Raw genomic sequence first — 15654 nt, 5'->3', positions numbered from 1 at the left:
AGTGTGAAGTGTTTCCACACAATTCCCTACACAATTTTATTGGCTTAACCATGCACAGACTTATGCATTAAATAACAAAGCATGTGATATCTGAACGATAATACAAATTAAATAGCTATAAAATGCATACATAAATCCTAAATTTAACGAATCATCTACATGTATCACATAATTATTTATCAGTTCCTGTTAGGGAAAGATTCAAATACGTAGACAGAAAAAAACGATAAAATATGGAGAGCTGTTGAGGGCATAACTTAAATGCAAACTGCATGAGTTTTAATTACATATTATAATCATTATGTAACCATAACCATATTTCGTCACCAATTACGATGTTGTTTTAAAGCAATATGTTTTGGTCACAAACAGTACTGATATATACTGATACTTAAACAAGCAAAATTAAATGCAACATGAATTGATTTTGTTTTCAGTAAGAACTGTCAGATAAATAAAGTATATACACGTTGGAAAATACGTTTAAAGGACTCATTTTGCTAAACCTGCAGTGAGAACCAAAGTTACCTTTCATTTTGACAAAAATTCAGTTTTATATACTAGTTTAAGACAATATTTTATATTAATGTTAGTTTATGAGAAATATTTACATAATTGAAGTACTTGTTAACAAGTCACATTTTGCTTTTAATACAATTACAGGACTCTGTAACAACAGATATACACGAATAGAATATAATACAAGTCTCTGGACACATTGCAACACAATTAGATTAAAATAGTAGGCCAAAGGCATATCATGTCACATTTAAGTATGCTTGAAAGGGAAGCTGAACCCAACGACGGAGACTCACACCATCTCTAATATTTTAAGGACAATGATGCCACTTCAAAAACATACTAGCTACACTTTGTGTTATCTTCAATATATTTTCATTAGTTAGTGTTTGCATTAACTGATATTTTTAATATCACGAATGGTTCATTAAAGCAGATCTATAGGTACTGTTAAATCATTAGATTATACCCATGACATTGTAAATACGATTTCTAAATATTCACTTTTAATTACAAGTTCTCTCTATTCGTTTTGTGTTTAAGACACTTTTTTCTCAAGACCATAATATTGCATATGGGAATCCGACAAGAAAATCTATCGACACAGATATTTTTGCGTGTTATGTTAATCAGCTAATGTTTCGCTTTCGTTCTAATTACTGTGCATTCAAAGACAAATATATACTTTTTTATTCAACCAATAGGATATTCGGTTTTAATCAGTTCTTCACGGTTATTTTGTCTGAGCTAAAAGGTTTTGTAAGAATTTTATTACTTAGCACTGAAACTGTCAATGTGCGTACTTAATGTAGTTTTTGTAAATGTAACTTTGTGGGTCTTCCTGGAGTACTTTTCGAGATGTGATGTCTTACAATTTCTAATTATATTAATTGTACTTTACGCTAAGTGTAGAGGGCATAATAAAAAGTTTCTCTGGACGATGATTGTGTGCAAATAGAATATTATGATAGAAATGTTGACTGCATCAAGTAAACTAACATATATGTTTCATTATATTGTTTTTAAGATTTGTGATTATCTCCCTTCAATATGAACGTATTTAAAACACAGAATAATTGTTTCCTTTGATATCAATAATCATATTTTCAAGTTTAACATTTGCATTTGGTAGTTATTGGGATATTTCAACTAACGGGACAAAACATTTTAAAACAAGTATGTAGAAAATCTAAGATAGTCAAAGGGAGGTAATAATAATTTTACAAACTTAATGTCTTGCATTTTTAATGCATTTCGGCAAAATATATATAATTGTGAATGCAAATCGTTGACATGTGTGATAATTTGATTATATATTCATAAGGCCAAAATATGTTCTACGTACGCTAAAATAACTCCAGGATAGGAAAATCAAAGTTTCAAAATTATTAAAGTGGAAAACTAACATGCATTATGCATATAGTGTTTTTAAATACATGCAAATGATCAGTTGTCAAAGTTTCAAACAAATCCATCTTTGCACATGGCTAATGTGAATATAAAGCTGACATTCAAGTGCTCCTCCTCCCCGTCATTTATTTTCAACCACTGATATTTTGGTTTCTTTATTCAGAGATCTGCCGCTATAGACATGATGTTGTGCTCATGTGATGATCGTCCTTTTCATCATTTTATGCCTATTCCCTTATATATATCTTCTTTGCAGATAATACAAAAAATTGAGAAAAGGCGTATCTCTTAGTGATCTATTTTTAGCTTAAGCGATTACATAGCACTTGACGGGGCCACAGTAAAATAATGTTGCACAAAAATGTGCTCTTACTAATTTAGTATTTTTAAACAATTTATATAAATCTTTTTTATATTATTTAACTATATTTAGGTTATTGCATTTCTATTTCTAATTCTAAATATTCAGACTGATCCGTCGCTTGTTTTCTTTTCATATTCATTCTTATCTATTCAAGGCATGCAAATACACTTGCAACCTGATGGATCAGATTCTCTATGTATAAATAACTGCTGAAACATAAAATAATTTGAGCCGCACCATGAAAAAACCAACATAGTGCATTTGCGACCAACATGGATCCAGACCAGCCTGCGCATCTGCGCAGTCTGATCAGGATCCATGCTGTTCGCTAACGGTTTCTCTAAATGCAATAGGCTTTGAAAGTGAACAGCATGGATCCTGACCAGACTGCGCAGATGCGCAGGCTAGTCTGGATCCATGCTGGTCGCAAATGCACTATGTTGGTTTTCTCATTGCGCGGCTCATATAATCAATTATAGAAGTGAGCTAAATCATAATTAACATACGACCATTAGCTAAAAGCAAATGGTCGATGCGGGTAATGAAGCATGCAAATAACTGCTGTAACAGATTATTTACATGTTTTCAATTTAATGATAGTAACAGGAATAGATACTTTTGTCTTCTCTCTGATAAAAAGTAGTCTCTACAATATTGTTCTTTCGTTTTATATACGTCTTATACACAGCTGTCTATATACATAGCTTTATTTGCTTGTCTCCCCTGCATTTTTTTCTTTTATATGATAGTAAATATCTATTCCAAGCGTAACATAATAAAAATATTTCGTTAAAGGAATAAACACTTTAGTAATAGTTTAAGACGTAAAGTCAGAGATATTTAAAAGAAGAGAAATTTTGTGCAATGGCAATCAGTTACATGACTTTGTGAGTATTATTTAGCGCCTACATTTAACAAGGAAATACTAAAAGCATGGCAGCCTCGCGTATAGATAGGAGATGAATGAGATGAATGAAACACTATTGACTTCAATTGGTAAAATTATATCTTATTCAATAACTGTTTGTCACAATATCTCCAAATAAATTCTGCGCCGTATTATTTGAGTATAACATACATGTCAAACACTTAGATTCTATGTTACATCATTTAATAGTTAGATTTTTTGCACATAACTGAAGCATGTAAAATCTACATGATGAAGACATTTACTAGTATCATTTTAACTATTAACATAAATTAGAAACAACCAACGAGTTCCTTTTTTTTCAAACCTCGTCGTCTCCAAGTAACAGAAACATCTTGTCTGTCGTCTCAGAACTTATCTGAAATACGAAAGTCAGTTAAATTAATAATAATTTAATCCATGTTTTTACGCATTGAAATTCATGACAGGCACTTTAGACTGCTAAAATCAGTTCTTACTTGTTTTAAACACTATCTATATCATAAATCGGACAATACAGAACGTTGTGATATATTGCACAATCTCTTAAAATTGAAAATCATTATATGCGTTTTTACTGAAAAACAAAACAAAACAATAACAAACGAACAAAAGAAAAGAAAAAAGAAAACAAACCAGCAGCACACAAAACTAATGGAGTTATTCTAACATTGCCTGACACTAGAAATAGATATCGTTATAGCTGACTAGCTCCTGTCGAAGTTAGACATTAATTTACTTTATCTAAATAATGACCATTACTTACACTAGAAACGCTAGGCGTAATTGGCCTTTCCGCTTCGTCGCAGTCATCCAGTGGAGAGGTCATTACACGCTGCCTAGCAATATTTCTCAGGGTGATCACCGTGCACACAATCATAGCTGCACCAATCATGCCTACACCGATAGGTACTAGGACACTTATTATATATCGTTGATTCTAAAATACATCAAATAATGTCGTGTACAAATATAGCTGCACCAGTCATTCCCAAACCTATAGTTCCAAAGACACTAATTATAGGGGATTTATCCACGGCGCGAAGCGCGAAGCGCCGGGGATGAAAATCCCCGAGACGGTACGTCCGTATATTATGTATTCGTCTTGTTGTCTGCATATACTGAGGCAATTTTTCGATGTTTTCGTCGTTTATATACACACGCGATGTTGTCGCATGAACATCCGAGCACCGAATCAGTCGTAAAACTCGTAACGCGCTAACAAGATTATCACCTTTTCGTAATGGAAACGTACATGCAACTGAAAACACTTTAAACGTAAGGAAGTTAAAGGCCGTCAAGTTTCTGCGTGGAGTGCAACAACAAAAAAAATCCTAAAGCTAGTGCGAGACGCTGAATGACGTCACGTCACGGCTTCCGTAAATTTTAGCAAAGTATGATATTCGCTGTAAAAGGTATGATGACCAAATGTAAACACAGTTTAAGCAAAATTCATTTCTGAGCGTGATATTCTTTCTAAGCGGATATATAAAGATAAATCCCCAGTACTAGGCGGTGCTTTAATTCATATTATATAGTTGGTTCTGAAATTAAGGTAGTAGACCTGTAATGTCATTCGGCAATTCCTGTGTGATAAGATATTCGGCATTGTTCGGATGTAAAAATAGCTCAAAGAAACAGAGAATGCCTACGGAAATTACGTAATTTGCCGATTGTCATTGTGGGTCCACTACCTTAAGTAAAATGAGCCGCGCCATGAGAAAACCAACATAGTGCATTTGCAACCAGCATGGATCCAGACCAGCCTGCGCATTCGCGCAGTCTGGTCAGGATCCATGCTGTTCGCTTTCAAACCCTAATGCAATTAGAGAAACCATTAGCGAATAGCATGGATCCTGACCAGACTGCGCGGATTAGGCTGGTCTGGATCCATGCTGGTCGCAAATGCACTATGTTGGTTTTCTCATGGTGCGGCTGAAATATATAAATAAAGCCTCAACTGTAGTACTGATAAAAACTAGGATATTAATTATATATCAAATGAAATATAACCGTATACAACTATATCTGCAGAAGGCACACCTATACCACTTTAAGTATTTATTTTCATTAACAGCAGCAAATGTAAAACAACCGTTATTTTCAAGGCCTTTTACAACATTTATCTGACCAAATGGTCATCAACACTTCTATATTATTGTTAGTCTTTGGGGAAAATGATTGACAGAAACTGTTGAGTTCAAGTACATTGTAAATGTTTATCGACATTCCAATTATACTGGGAAGGATTCAAATGCTCTTGCATGAACTAATGACACACACAATGTTTCCACTGGGAAGTAATTACTAGCTTGAAGTAGTGAAATAGGATTGAAAACGACAAATGGTCTTTTTCAATATCCAATATTGTTGTTATTTCTACATATAACGTGGGTGTCTTTATTATGCATATTGCTTTGGATTTACGCGAAAGTGCAGAGAGTTCCTGTATCATTTTATATATCTTTACATTTACAGTTCTAATGAAAGTAATAGCGTTTACAGGTACACGTTAATTCTGTTAACTTATATAATATTGCTCTATTACATATTACCTTACTATCAATAGCAATTACGTATTTGCACGGGATTGAATCACAGTTTCCATGCCAAGGACCGAAAGTAAGCTCTGTACCGACTTATTGCACGTCATGGGTGTGTGACAACATTTATGACATCATTTTACTCTCAGCTATCACTTTAACTAATTATCTAATGTCGATATTTTCAATTTTACGCTAAACAAATTATGGAGAAAACTTTCTAGCGATTTGGCTCATTAAAAGGCAACTAAACAGCGCATCTTTCATGGTAACTAGCATGCTTAGCTTATACTGACACAACATTTTACGATTGCCATCCCATGCAATAAACCTTGTAATATTATGAAATGTCGGTAGTTCTACCCAGGTGCCTATCCGTGATGATTTAAAATGCACGCCGGGGCATCTGGGGTCTTCATCTATCATCAGAGCGGTAAAGTCGCCTTTTGACCTATATTTGTTTCGGTGTGACGTTTTTTTAATTTATTAATTGTCCGGCATGTGTTCATGCATATGATGTTGATTTTTATAAAAATAAAACTCAAATAATTGACGAAAGTAATATGTCATTGTATAAGCGGTTATATTGACACTTGCACTTTATCATATTTTTGAGCATACATTATCAATTTCTTGAAATAATTAATTTTCAGTGTAGGCACTCTACAGCCTATTGTTTCGACAGATGACATATATCTCAGAGGCATATAAAAGCCAAAATAAGTGATTAGCAAGTACTCAGAAGTTTAATTGTGAATACATTTACTAACTGGGCACTTACAGCATAGCTCCCGACTAAGTGCTAATTTCATATAATAAAAATTATAAGTACGGCTATTCTTCTACTTTCTTGGTGTCAGATTTAAATTGTTCATGCGTAGTCTTCTGTTTAATAATGCTTTCAAAACTTTTCATTTGGATGAAAATCAAGAATTAAAAAACGAATATAAAGATACATGTTTTTATGCTTTATACAGCTAAAACGCACTAAAACGTTGTTTTACTTCTTACATATCCTGCTTCGTTTTATAAAAAATGAAATACTTACAGTGTACTTTTTAGTTCAAAAGAAAACGAAGCAAGCAATTTAGTGTCAAAAATGTCAGGCGAAGTTGTTTATTAAATTGATTATCTTTAACCCTTTTGTTATCTAAGACAAGAATTCTTAAATATTATTTTTATATCAGCTTTGTATATGTCAAAATAGACTTAAAGTCCATCTTCATATTAATTTGGAAAAATAAAAATATAATTAATCGTTCTGATAGCTTCGGTTATGTTATAAATTTATTTCACAATCAAATTGTCAAAACAGTAGTATTGTGGTATTTATTATCTTTATGTACGAATATATCAGCTACGCGATTTTATTATCTGTAAGAAAATATTTCTGAAAATGATTGATCAGCTTTGCTGTTTTAATGCAGGCCTAAAGTGATTTTCTAAATACTGCTGAGAAATAATTTATCTTGTATCATTTCTACAACAATTTTTGCTGATATATTGTTCATAATGAATCACGGCAAACGAGGAATATTAGGCTATTTATGTCACTTAGCTGCAGAAATATCAAATAAGATGCACAATTTATAGCGTGCTTGTCACGCTAGAGAATACTGTATGGCATGAAAATAGTTTAGATGCCTTGATCTAATATTTGCAAAATGCACGTCATTTACGCAAGAACTAAACGGATCAATTTGAAATATCTTGTGTTATGCATGCTTTAAAAGACCGTTTTTGTCAAATGTAGGAATTTATAACATACCTTAAACATCATTGCACCCAAAGGTTCGTCTTCCATTGGGACTGAAAATGATCAAATATGAAATTTATAAATGATAAAATACCATTGCTTACACATATTTTAAACAAAGACCTACCGTATTTTGACACAGCACAAATATTACTCATATAATTATATGTAGTTCTATCAGTATTAGACTACTTCTAAATTCTGTATTATTTTATACCAAGTCAATTTATATATGTATCATATATATTTCATTTTATCATATGTAAAAATATCTATCTTGATAAGAGGCGCGTGATCCTTAATAACTCCTATTAGACCTAGTTTCTAAACTTAATTATCTAATTCTTAAGTTAATGGATATATTCGTTAAGCTCGTAAAGTAGACTGCAATTACTACAAGCCTCATGCTCCAAGAAATGTTCCCCCAAGACCCCACCCCAACCCTTTTCACTACACCATCTCCATTTTTATACGTTGTATATAACAGATATGTTTTGAAGCAACCCGTCTTCTGTATTATACACTACAGCTTCTATTGCGGCTGGCGAATGTTTGATCTTTCTGCGTTTATTGTACTAGGTTCTTCCGAGAAATTTACCCTTATCTTTTTTTTTTTTAAATCGCATTATCGCTGTAGTTTTCGACTTTAATCTTATTAGCATGTCGTCAATAAATGCGTTTGCAGACATTGTAATATCTTGGGAGAAGATTGAGACCTTTTGTTTTGAATATTTAATTTACCTAATTGTAAATGGTGCTGCAATTGTATCTTCTTTCTTTCTAAAATGAACGTCTGAACTCGATCATCACCATTATGTGTGTGGTATGGAACATTATGTATATTGTTATTCAGAACCTTCTCGGAAAATAGTGTTTCCTTTTCATGTGTATTTGTATGTTGTGTAGGTAATTCTTCTGTTGTAACAATATCGTTGTTATTTCCTTCGTTAGATGTGTTGTTTATATTCTTGTCTGAAAAATGCAACGTGTTCATATTGAGAAAAGAGTCACTTTTACTGTCACTGTCTATCCACGATTCAGTATTTGTAACATGAAGCTCATCAGTATCCTCTATCAAGTCTACCGGATAAGGTTTTTCACTACCAAACATATTTTCGCTGATATTGTATAATTTTCCAGATTCCCTATTTGAAAACGCTTCGTAGTTTTTTGTTACTTTTGTAATATTCATGGTAACATTATAGTCATAAGTAAACCCATCGGTTTCGTTGTAAACTGTTGTTTTTTTATTTGCACTTCTAGCAGAGGAAGCACTCATGGAAATTAAAACTGTTATTATCACTGGCCCAGATTGCATTTTGCGACTTCTTTAATCTAGGGCATCAAAGCAATATGTCATGTAAAAAGAACTCAGCATTTGCTCATACGTCGGTAAACGTCAGAAATTGAATATCTTATCTCGATCAATGAACTTACCTGAAATACAAAGCCAAATACTATAAAATTTGTAAATACTGACGCTACTTGTCAGCTGGATAACATGCTTTTACTGGGTATTGTTTAGAGAGCTCATTCTATCATATTTTAGGAAAATAAGAATACTTGATTATCACTGTGAATATAACGAACTCATTGCTCAAAACTCATAATGTAGAAGCAGGAGATACTATGTAAACGCAATTTGTTTGACTTGTATGTATGTTCTACGAACGCATCCTCCAAAAACAAAATCCTATATCAGTGTATTCATGTATGTATATATATGTAAACGAAAAAACTCATACGCATGCAATCATTGACAAAATAGAAAAATAGACGACAATCCCATTAAGACACTCAATGGAGGACCGACTTTAAAAGGTTAGTGGCAAATGGGGATCTTGGATCCGTGAATTGCACTATTTATCCCACTACATTGCAAAATTAAGAAAAGTGAAAAAAAGTATTCCGCCAGGCGAATCCATTACGTATGTATTAATTACAAAACATAAAACAATGCTCTTGTTGTTTTCAAATATATTAACGAGAATTTTAATAATTGTAATAATTACGCTCTTGTATTACTCTATATTCGAAACATCGTAGGAGTTTGGATCAATTGCATGTGCTGTATTTTACAGTTGTTAGTAATGAAAAATATATTTTAGATACTATTGAAATGATGTAAAGTAGTGTGACCAGTAATAAAACTAAAGCTATCAACAGATGTGATTCATACTCCAACTAATTGCATTGTTTGAAAAAAGGTTTACCACTGTAATAATACTCACTGTATCTTTTGAATTCTACTCATTGTACCTTAAATGTTCAATCAGGGATATACTTTTCATATTGATAAATATTTTTTAAAGAATTATGGTTCTTATACACTTCATATCTAATTAACAAAGGGTACAGTTATGGTTCTTGCACATGACACATCATCATGTCATGCTGATCATTGGTGCCAAATTTTTTGAAATCCTTTCGTGACTGACAAAGTTACAGACCGGACAGGAAACCCAGATAGACATTTTTATAAAGGAAGATAATTCAAAAGTGAGAGGATATCATTTAGGGTTCTTGCACATGACACATTGTCACAATCCATGAATGACAAAAGTACATAACGGACACAAAGAAATTGAAGAAAAATGTATTTTCGGGACAATTTCTAGGAGCAAGACGGGGAACAATTTTAACAATAATTGGATCTGCTCTGTGAACCTGACTTAAGGTCGTTACAATCTGGTTCAAAATAATCTATTAATGATTTCAGAGATGTATGAAAAATCAATAAATTTTCCATCTTTTGTAAATCTAAGTCAGACAGGATAACAAAGTTTGTCAAAAAATCAATAAAAAAGAATGAAACTTAAATAGAACTCAATATGTAAACATACAATATAATCGCATATTTGTGTGTCGTGTTTCAACCAAATGCAAATAGGTTTCAGAAATATTAAAAGAAATTTTTAAAGTTAAAAGGGAAAATCATTCCGTCCATTTGGAAACAAGGTTCAGGGTTGTTGGATATAGTATGTGAACTTGTTTATATGATCCCTTAACAATTTTGATTTCAAAACAAACTGCTAAATGTGTTTAATTGCTTTCCATAGATAAATATTTAATGGATATTGAATATAGGGATAGCGTACTGAAGTCATGTTGTAAATACTTCTACTATCTATGTACAAGTTACAAATCTCATCATTTTAGAATATTTCATACATTTCAAACAAAATAAAAACTTTGGGAAAATGCAACAATACAGAACATATACTTTTATGGAAATATATTCACAAGATAATTCTAAAAATGAGTAGAAACTATAAGATTAAAATAGAAATTTACACTTATAAAACGGTACACATTATGTGTACTGATTCATTGTCTTTACAATTCATTACTCTCGCAATAAGCTTTATGTTATGAAGCAGTGCAAGACCGTGCGATTTCCTGATAAGTATTAACTTTATCATCTACGATCACAGACAGAAGAGAATTGATATCCTATTGACTGTAAATAGCTTTATCTGTCTTTTCCAGATTGCGTTCTGTATTTCTGTACTTAAAGCATTTCGTTACAAAAAGATTTGCCACCAAAAAAAAAAACAAAAAAAACAACAACATAGAAACATGAAATGACAAGTTCGTAGAATCTTTCAACATTGTTCAATTACCTTTTGAACTTTTCAATATTTCACAATTTAACCAGTTAAAAAGTACTATATTTTTGCATATATGCAAGACGTCACTTCAAACAAAACAACAACAACGGAAATATGTTGTTCTAGTAATATTGTGTGGCTAAATCATGTCATATTTAGGAAATATCAAGCTTGTCATTTTTATTCAAGTATTAAAGTCAAGGTATGTCTTTTCTATCTTCTAACTGAGTACATTTTTGAATAAAGATATACTTATTTAATATGTAATTACTTGAACCTGTTTTTGCCATTACTAGTAGTGATGTTCCGATTGTCGCCGATGATTGAGTTATCGTCGCTAAAGTTTCAAAGTCGGCGACATCGATTCTGACCACAAGAAAATCAATTCTAATCCCTAATTTTCTTGAAAAATTAAAATTCAGCTTTACAGACTTTTTCAGATACCTCTCGCTGTTTAGCATACATACTTTTGCGTTTTGATCATATTTGGGTTAGTATAATTTATCAAAATATATACTCTTTACAATGGAGAACGCTGTCTTTTCCAGACAACAAATAAAAAAATCTCGATTCCTTATGAATACTTGTCAAATAAAAAAAAAGAAAGATGAATTAGGCCGCGCATATTCAGAGTTACAATACTCGAGGAACTTGTTTAATCGTCAATTTGCCTGATATGAATATGTGATTAAGTATTATGATACAGTTGATTCTGTTGAACATATAGTAAGATACCTTGTGTAAAACCTGCATTTATCAGAATTGAACATTATGGTGACAGCCGTATATGTTAAAGAAGAACATTTTACATCCTTTCAATGTACCGTCCTGATAACAAGATGTTGTATACATGAGGTCACTTTGTAAACGGGTAAAATGTGTTAAGAACAAATTGTCTTATTTATTTTAAGTCAGTGATATATTATATGGCTCAGACATTACATATTCTTGTTCCATGTTTTTATCTAAGACGTGATGATGAAAAATCAGCTGGAGAAGATAAAAAAATGAACACTGAAATCTAAAATCTTTCTAAGATTTCACCATATACTTAGAACCTTTCGATGTTTAGATAACAATTTGCTTCTCTGCTTCAAAAGTATATAAAATAAAAATTGATGTCATACTTAACTATTGTATGCCCGTTTCTAATTCGGTAAATATGTATTCAAATAATCTACTCTGCTCCTTATAAGTACATAATATCAGCAGTTATTGTCTTTTTAGTTTCTTTTCTGGTATAATGATTTAAAGGAATCCATGATACAGACATATTCCAGATCAATATACTAAAAGTACATGTATAATTTTCATTCTTGTCACAATTTTTTGTTGGTATTTTTTCGGCCAAGAATAAGTCATGTTAGAAATGACATGTTAATACACTCTTTTCTCCAGAATGCTCATTGACGAGTCAAAGGTGTTACAAAATTTATAATAAGTTATGACAGTTGTCACGCTTAATGGCATTATAAGTAAATTAACCAGCATTCTGATCACGCAGAATAAACAGCATTGTACATTTAGCTTTAAAGTACTAGGGTTTTGGAGTATCGCTCTTGCGTTTATTTTTTGTTGTTAGAATTTTGTATGCCCGATACTCGCATTCATTATTAAAATTAGCTTAGGTCATAGGCAATAACCAAACATTGATACTTCGATAGTTAGCAAAATGAAATAGCGGTTAATTGTACAGGAAATGTTGTTGTTGTAGCTATAGTTACATAGGAAACTCTGTTACATCACACTTTGTCAGACGGGTTAATTTCATTTACAATTTTATGTTTAAATTGATGTGTGTTATAATCTGGTATTAATTTAATTGCTGAACAATTATTTTCTTATTTAATACTTATTTGTTATTGAGTACAAACTAGCAAGCAACAATATACTTATCAGCAGAATTATTTTTTCTCTTTTTACGAAATGTTTTAAATTCGTGTGAAAGGATTGAACATCCGATTATAGGAACATAAATGCTGATGTTTGTCTAACATATTTGTTATATTAATGGTAAATGACACATTTTCAAATAAAGACCGATTTCTTTATCTTCAACTTCTAAATGTATATTTGAAATATAATGAATACTTACTCTGAAAAGCTATCCTTTTTCATTATCTGATTCTTTCTCTCTATCTACAACATACATCCGAAACAACTGATCGAATATATTGTCGGTAGAGCTCTCCGTGTCATTGAACAGTTTGCCATTGAATAAACTCCTGCATGTATTGGACAACACTACTGACTATGATGATCTCGCTTACAAAATTCTATATTTTCAGGTTACTGAACATTCCATTTCAAGGGAAATCTGAATAAAAGCTATCTTCGTATATCTAAAATTATACATTTTTTACTTGGGATACAATTCCCAAAGTCAACTGAGTCAGACATTGTATTCAAATATTTTCTATCGGATTAAAATGATAGTTGAAGTTTGACACGGTGCGTAATGATAAAAGATATATTTCTTGGTAAAAAAATTACGTACGATGCTATAAATCCTATAATAGATACAATGCCTTAAATAAATTTTCCTTCTGAAAGAGTAAACTGTTTTATATGTTGAACATTCTATTCTTTTTTGTTACCTTGACTTTAGTGTTGTTTCAAGGGTCTCCCGAACATTCAGTGTTGTGATATTTTCTAGTTCTTTGGGATCATGGAGTCTATTCAATATCTGTGTAACAGAATACAGTTTAAGCCAATGTTAGTTGCACGTTATTTATCCTCTCGTGAACAGACTCAGTTACTATCAAATAGAAAAGTGGAACAACGATGGGATGTTGCGGTTTGACCGAGCCTGTTCATGGACGGTATTGGACATGCATGCTATCGTCCGCACCCTCTAGCCCTGTGCTTATCAGAATTTAACATCTGTACATGATACACGTGAGAGACACTAAAGATGTGTTCATAACGGAGGAGTACATAGAAACTAATGAGAATCAAGTTTTTCCATGATTTTGCTTGGTTGTAGTATATGCTTCCAAAGGATTTAATATAGATTTTATTTACAAATTAAGATAATGTTTTCATAAACTGATGTCTTAAGAATGTATCAATAAATGAAACTATACATGAATAAATTAATATATGACGTTTGATCTTTAGCACATATTGGCAATGCAAGTTCTTCAAGCAGTAAAGAGACGCCGCGCCATTAACAAACTTATTTTTGCTTCCTGATTCTAAGGTTACTAGTAATATCACGAATTTTGGACGAGCGATTATGGTAGCTGACTTCAAATCTCGATCGATGTGTATAATTATTTTATGTGAGGAAGCCATCCAGTCTGTGTATTACAAGTCATTGTTTTACCAAGGTCCTTGCGTAAACTAGTATTTCGTGAACAGTTTATATTCATATTTTATTTTTCATGACGTACGACCTTCATATTTACACTTGTTCTATACATATGTATATATTGTTAAGTTATTAAAACTTAATTTTGCGCAATAACTTACTAACTCAGATGACAAACATTGTTGGCACATAAAGTTCCTCAGGGGACTATCATAGGTGTTGCTATATAACAGCTTAAAATGCAAATGACATAAGCAGACTCCCTAGTGAACATTCAAATGATGTTAAATGTTGTAATATCAGACGCGAACGAGAAGAAGTTGTAATATCAGTTACTTCTGTCTGGACATTTTCATCATATCGTCTGTAAACAGGTTACAAATCATTTCGAGCTGTACCACGATCTGCGAATAAAGGATATCATATTTTTTAATACTGGACACATATAAATCCATTTGCAACAATTTAACTACGGAGATTTCGTTTAAATACTCTGTTATGGCATATTTGACATTTAAAGCCAGCTCTCAATCAAAATACAAGGATAAAGGTCAAATAAGATCAACGGCGTTCAAAGAGCTCACTCTCCAATTTGAAACCTTAAAGCAATGTATGTATTATTGTATACATCATTACAAGATACATAAGATACAAAGGGATAGTCCAATATGTAGACAACGAGCACACACAGAAATAAAGAAACACAGTAGGACAATGCCCTGACAAAAACACAATGGAGGAGTTAAACCGGCTAATGGTGCATCAAACAACACTTTTAACCACCGCCATCTAACACATGTTAGATGTATGACATAATATTGAGTTCTAGTTAATAATATTAGAATATCAATAGATGCTGAAAATATATTTAACTCAATCAAAAACAGCTAAGTTTAAACTGTAACCATAAAATGATGGTATGAAGTTTATGCTTCATATTGTCATTATGGCCCATTGACATGCTGTTGAAGTTGGGTTCTCCAGTTTTCTGATAAATCTTTCCTTCCCATCGTAAATAACAGATAACTAATTGTTTATTTCATTTCAGTATTGGAATGTAAAAGGCAAATATAAACAAATAAGAATTTATGTATTGTAACAGTTACAGTTGAACATTAAATGGTATTTCTATATCATGTAATAACACAGCATCAGCAGCAATACATAGAAGATGTTTGTTTGTTTTATTGTAAGATCGGAACATTTTTCACCGAGTGGACACTATAATGCA

At 32.0% G+C, this 15654-nt stretch overlaps 1 protein-coding gene across 1 annotated transcript; it reads right to left on the bottom strand.

The window, feature by feature from the left end:
• Positions 1-3835: 3835 nt before the first annotated feature.
• Positions 3836-8911, bottom strand: LOC123545652 (uncharacterized). Its single transcript, XM_053535513.1, has 3 exons — positions 8241-8911; positions 7512-7552; positions 3836-4140 (listed from the first exon to the last, which is right to left on the bottom strand). The coding sequence occupies exons 1-3, from the start codon at positions 8815-8817 to the stop codon at positions 3931-3933; spliced, it is 828 nt and encodes a 275-aa protein (XP_053391488.1). The 5' UTR covers positions 8818-8911; the 3' UTR covers positions 3836-3930.
• Between the last annotated feature and the right edge of the window lie 6743 nt (positions 8912-15654).

Source organism: Mercenaria mercenaria, unplaced genomic scaffold, assembly GCF_021730395.1.
Source record: "Mercenaria mercenaria strain notata unplaced genomic scaffold, MADL_Memer_1 contig_4882, whole genome shotgun sequence".
In the NCBI taxonomy this organism is placed as follows: Eukaryota; Metazoa; Mollusca; class Bivalvia; order Venerida; family Veneridae; genus Mercenaria; species Mercenaria mercenaria.
This window is presented reverse-complemented; position numbering and strand designations above follow the sequence as displayed.

Bases quoted from the DNA above. Each gene is read 5' to 3' on its own strand.
- LOC123545652 (XM_053535513.1), bottom strand. From the start codon at position 8,817: ATGCAATCTGGGCCAGTGATAATAACAGTTTTAATTTCCATGAGTGCT. The intron at 7,553-8,240 runs GTAAATTAAATA...GATCATTTTCAG, and splicing joins GCAGCACCATTTACAATTAG to TCCCAATGGAAGACGAACCT. The intron at 4,141-7,511 runs GTATGTTATAAA...GATGTATTTTAG, and splicing joins TGGGTGCAATGATGTTTAAG to AATCAACGATATATAATAAG.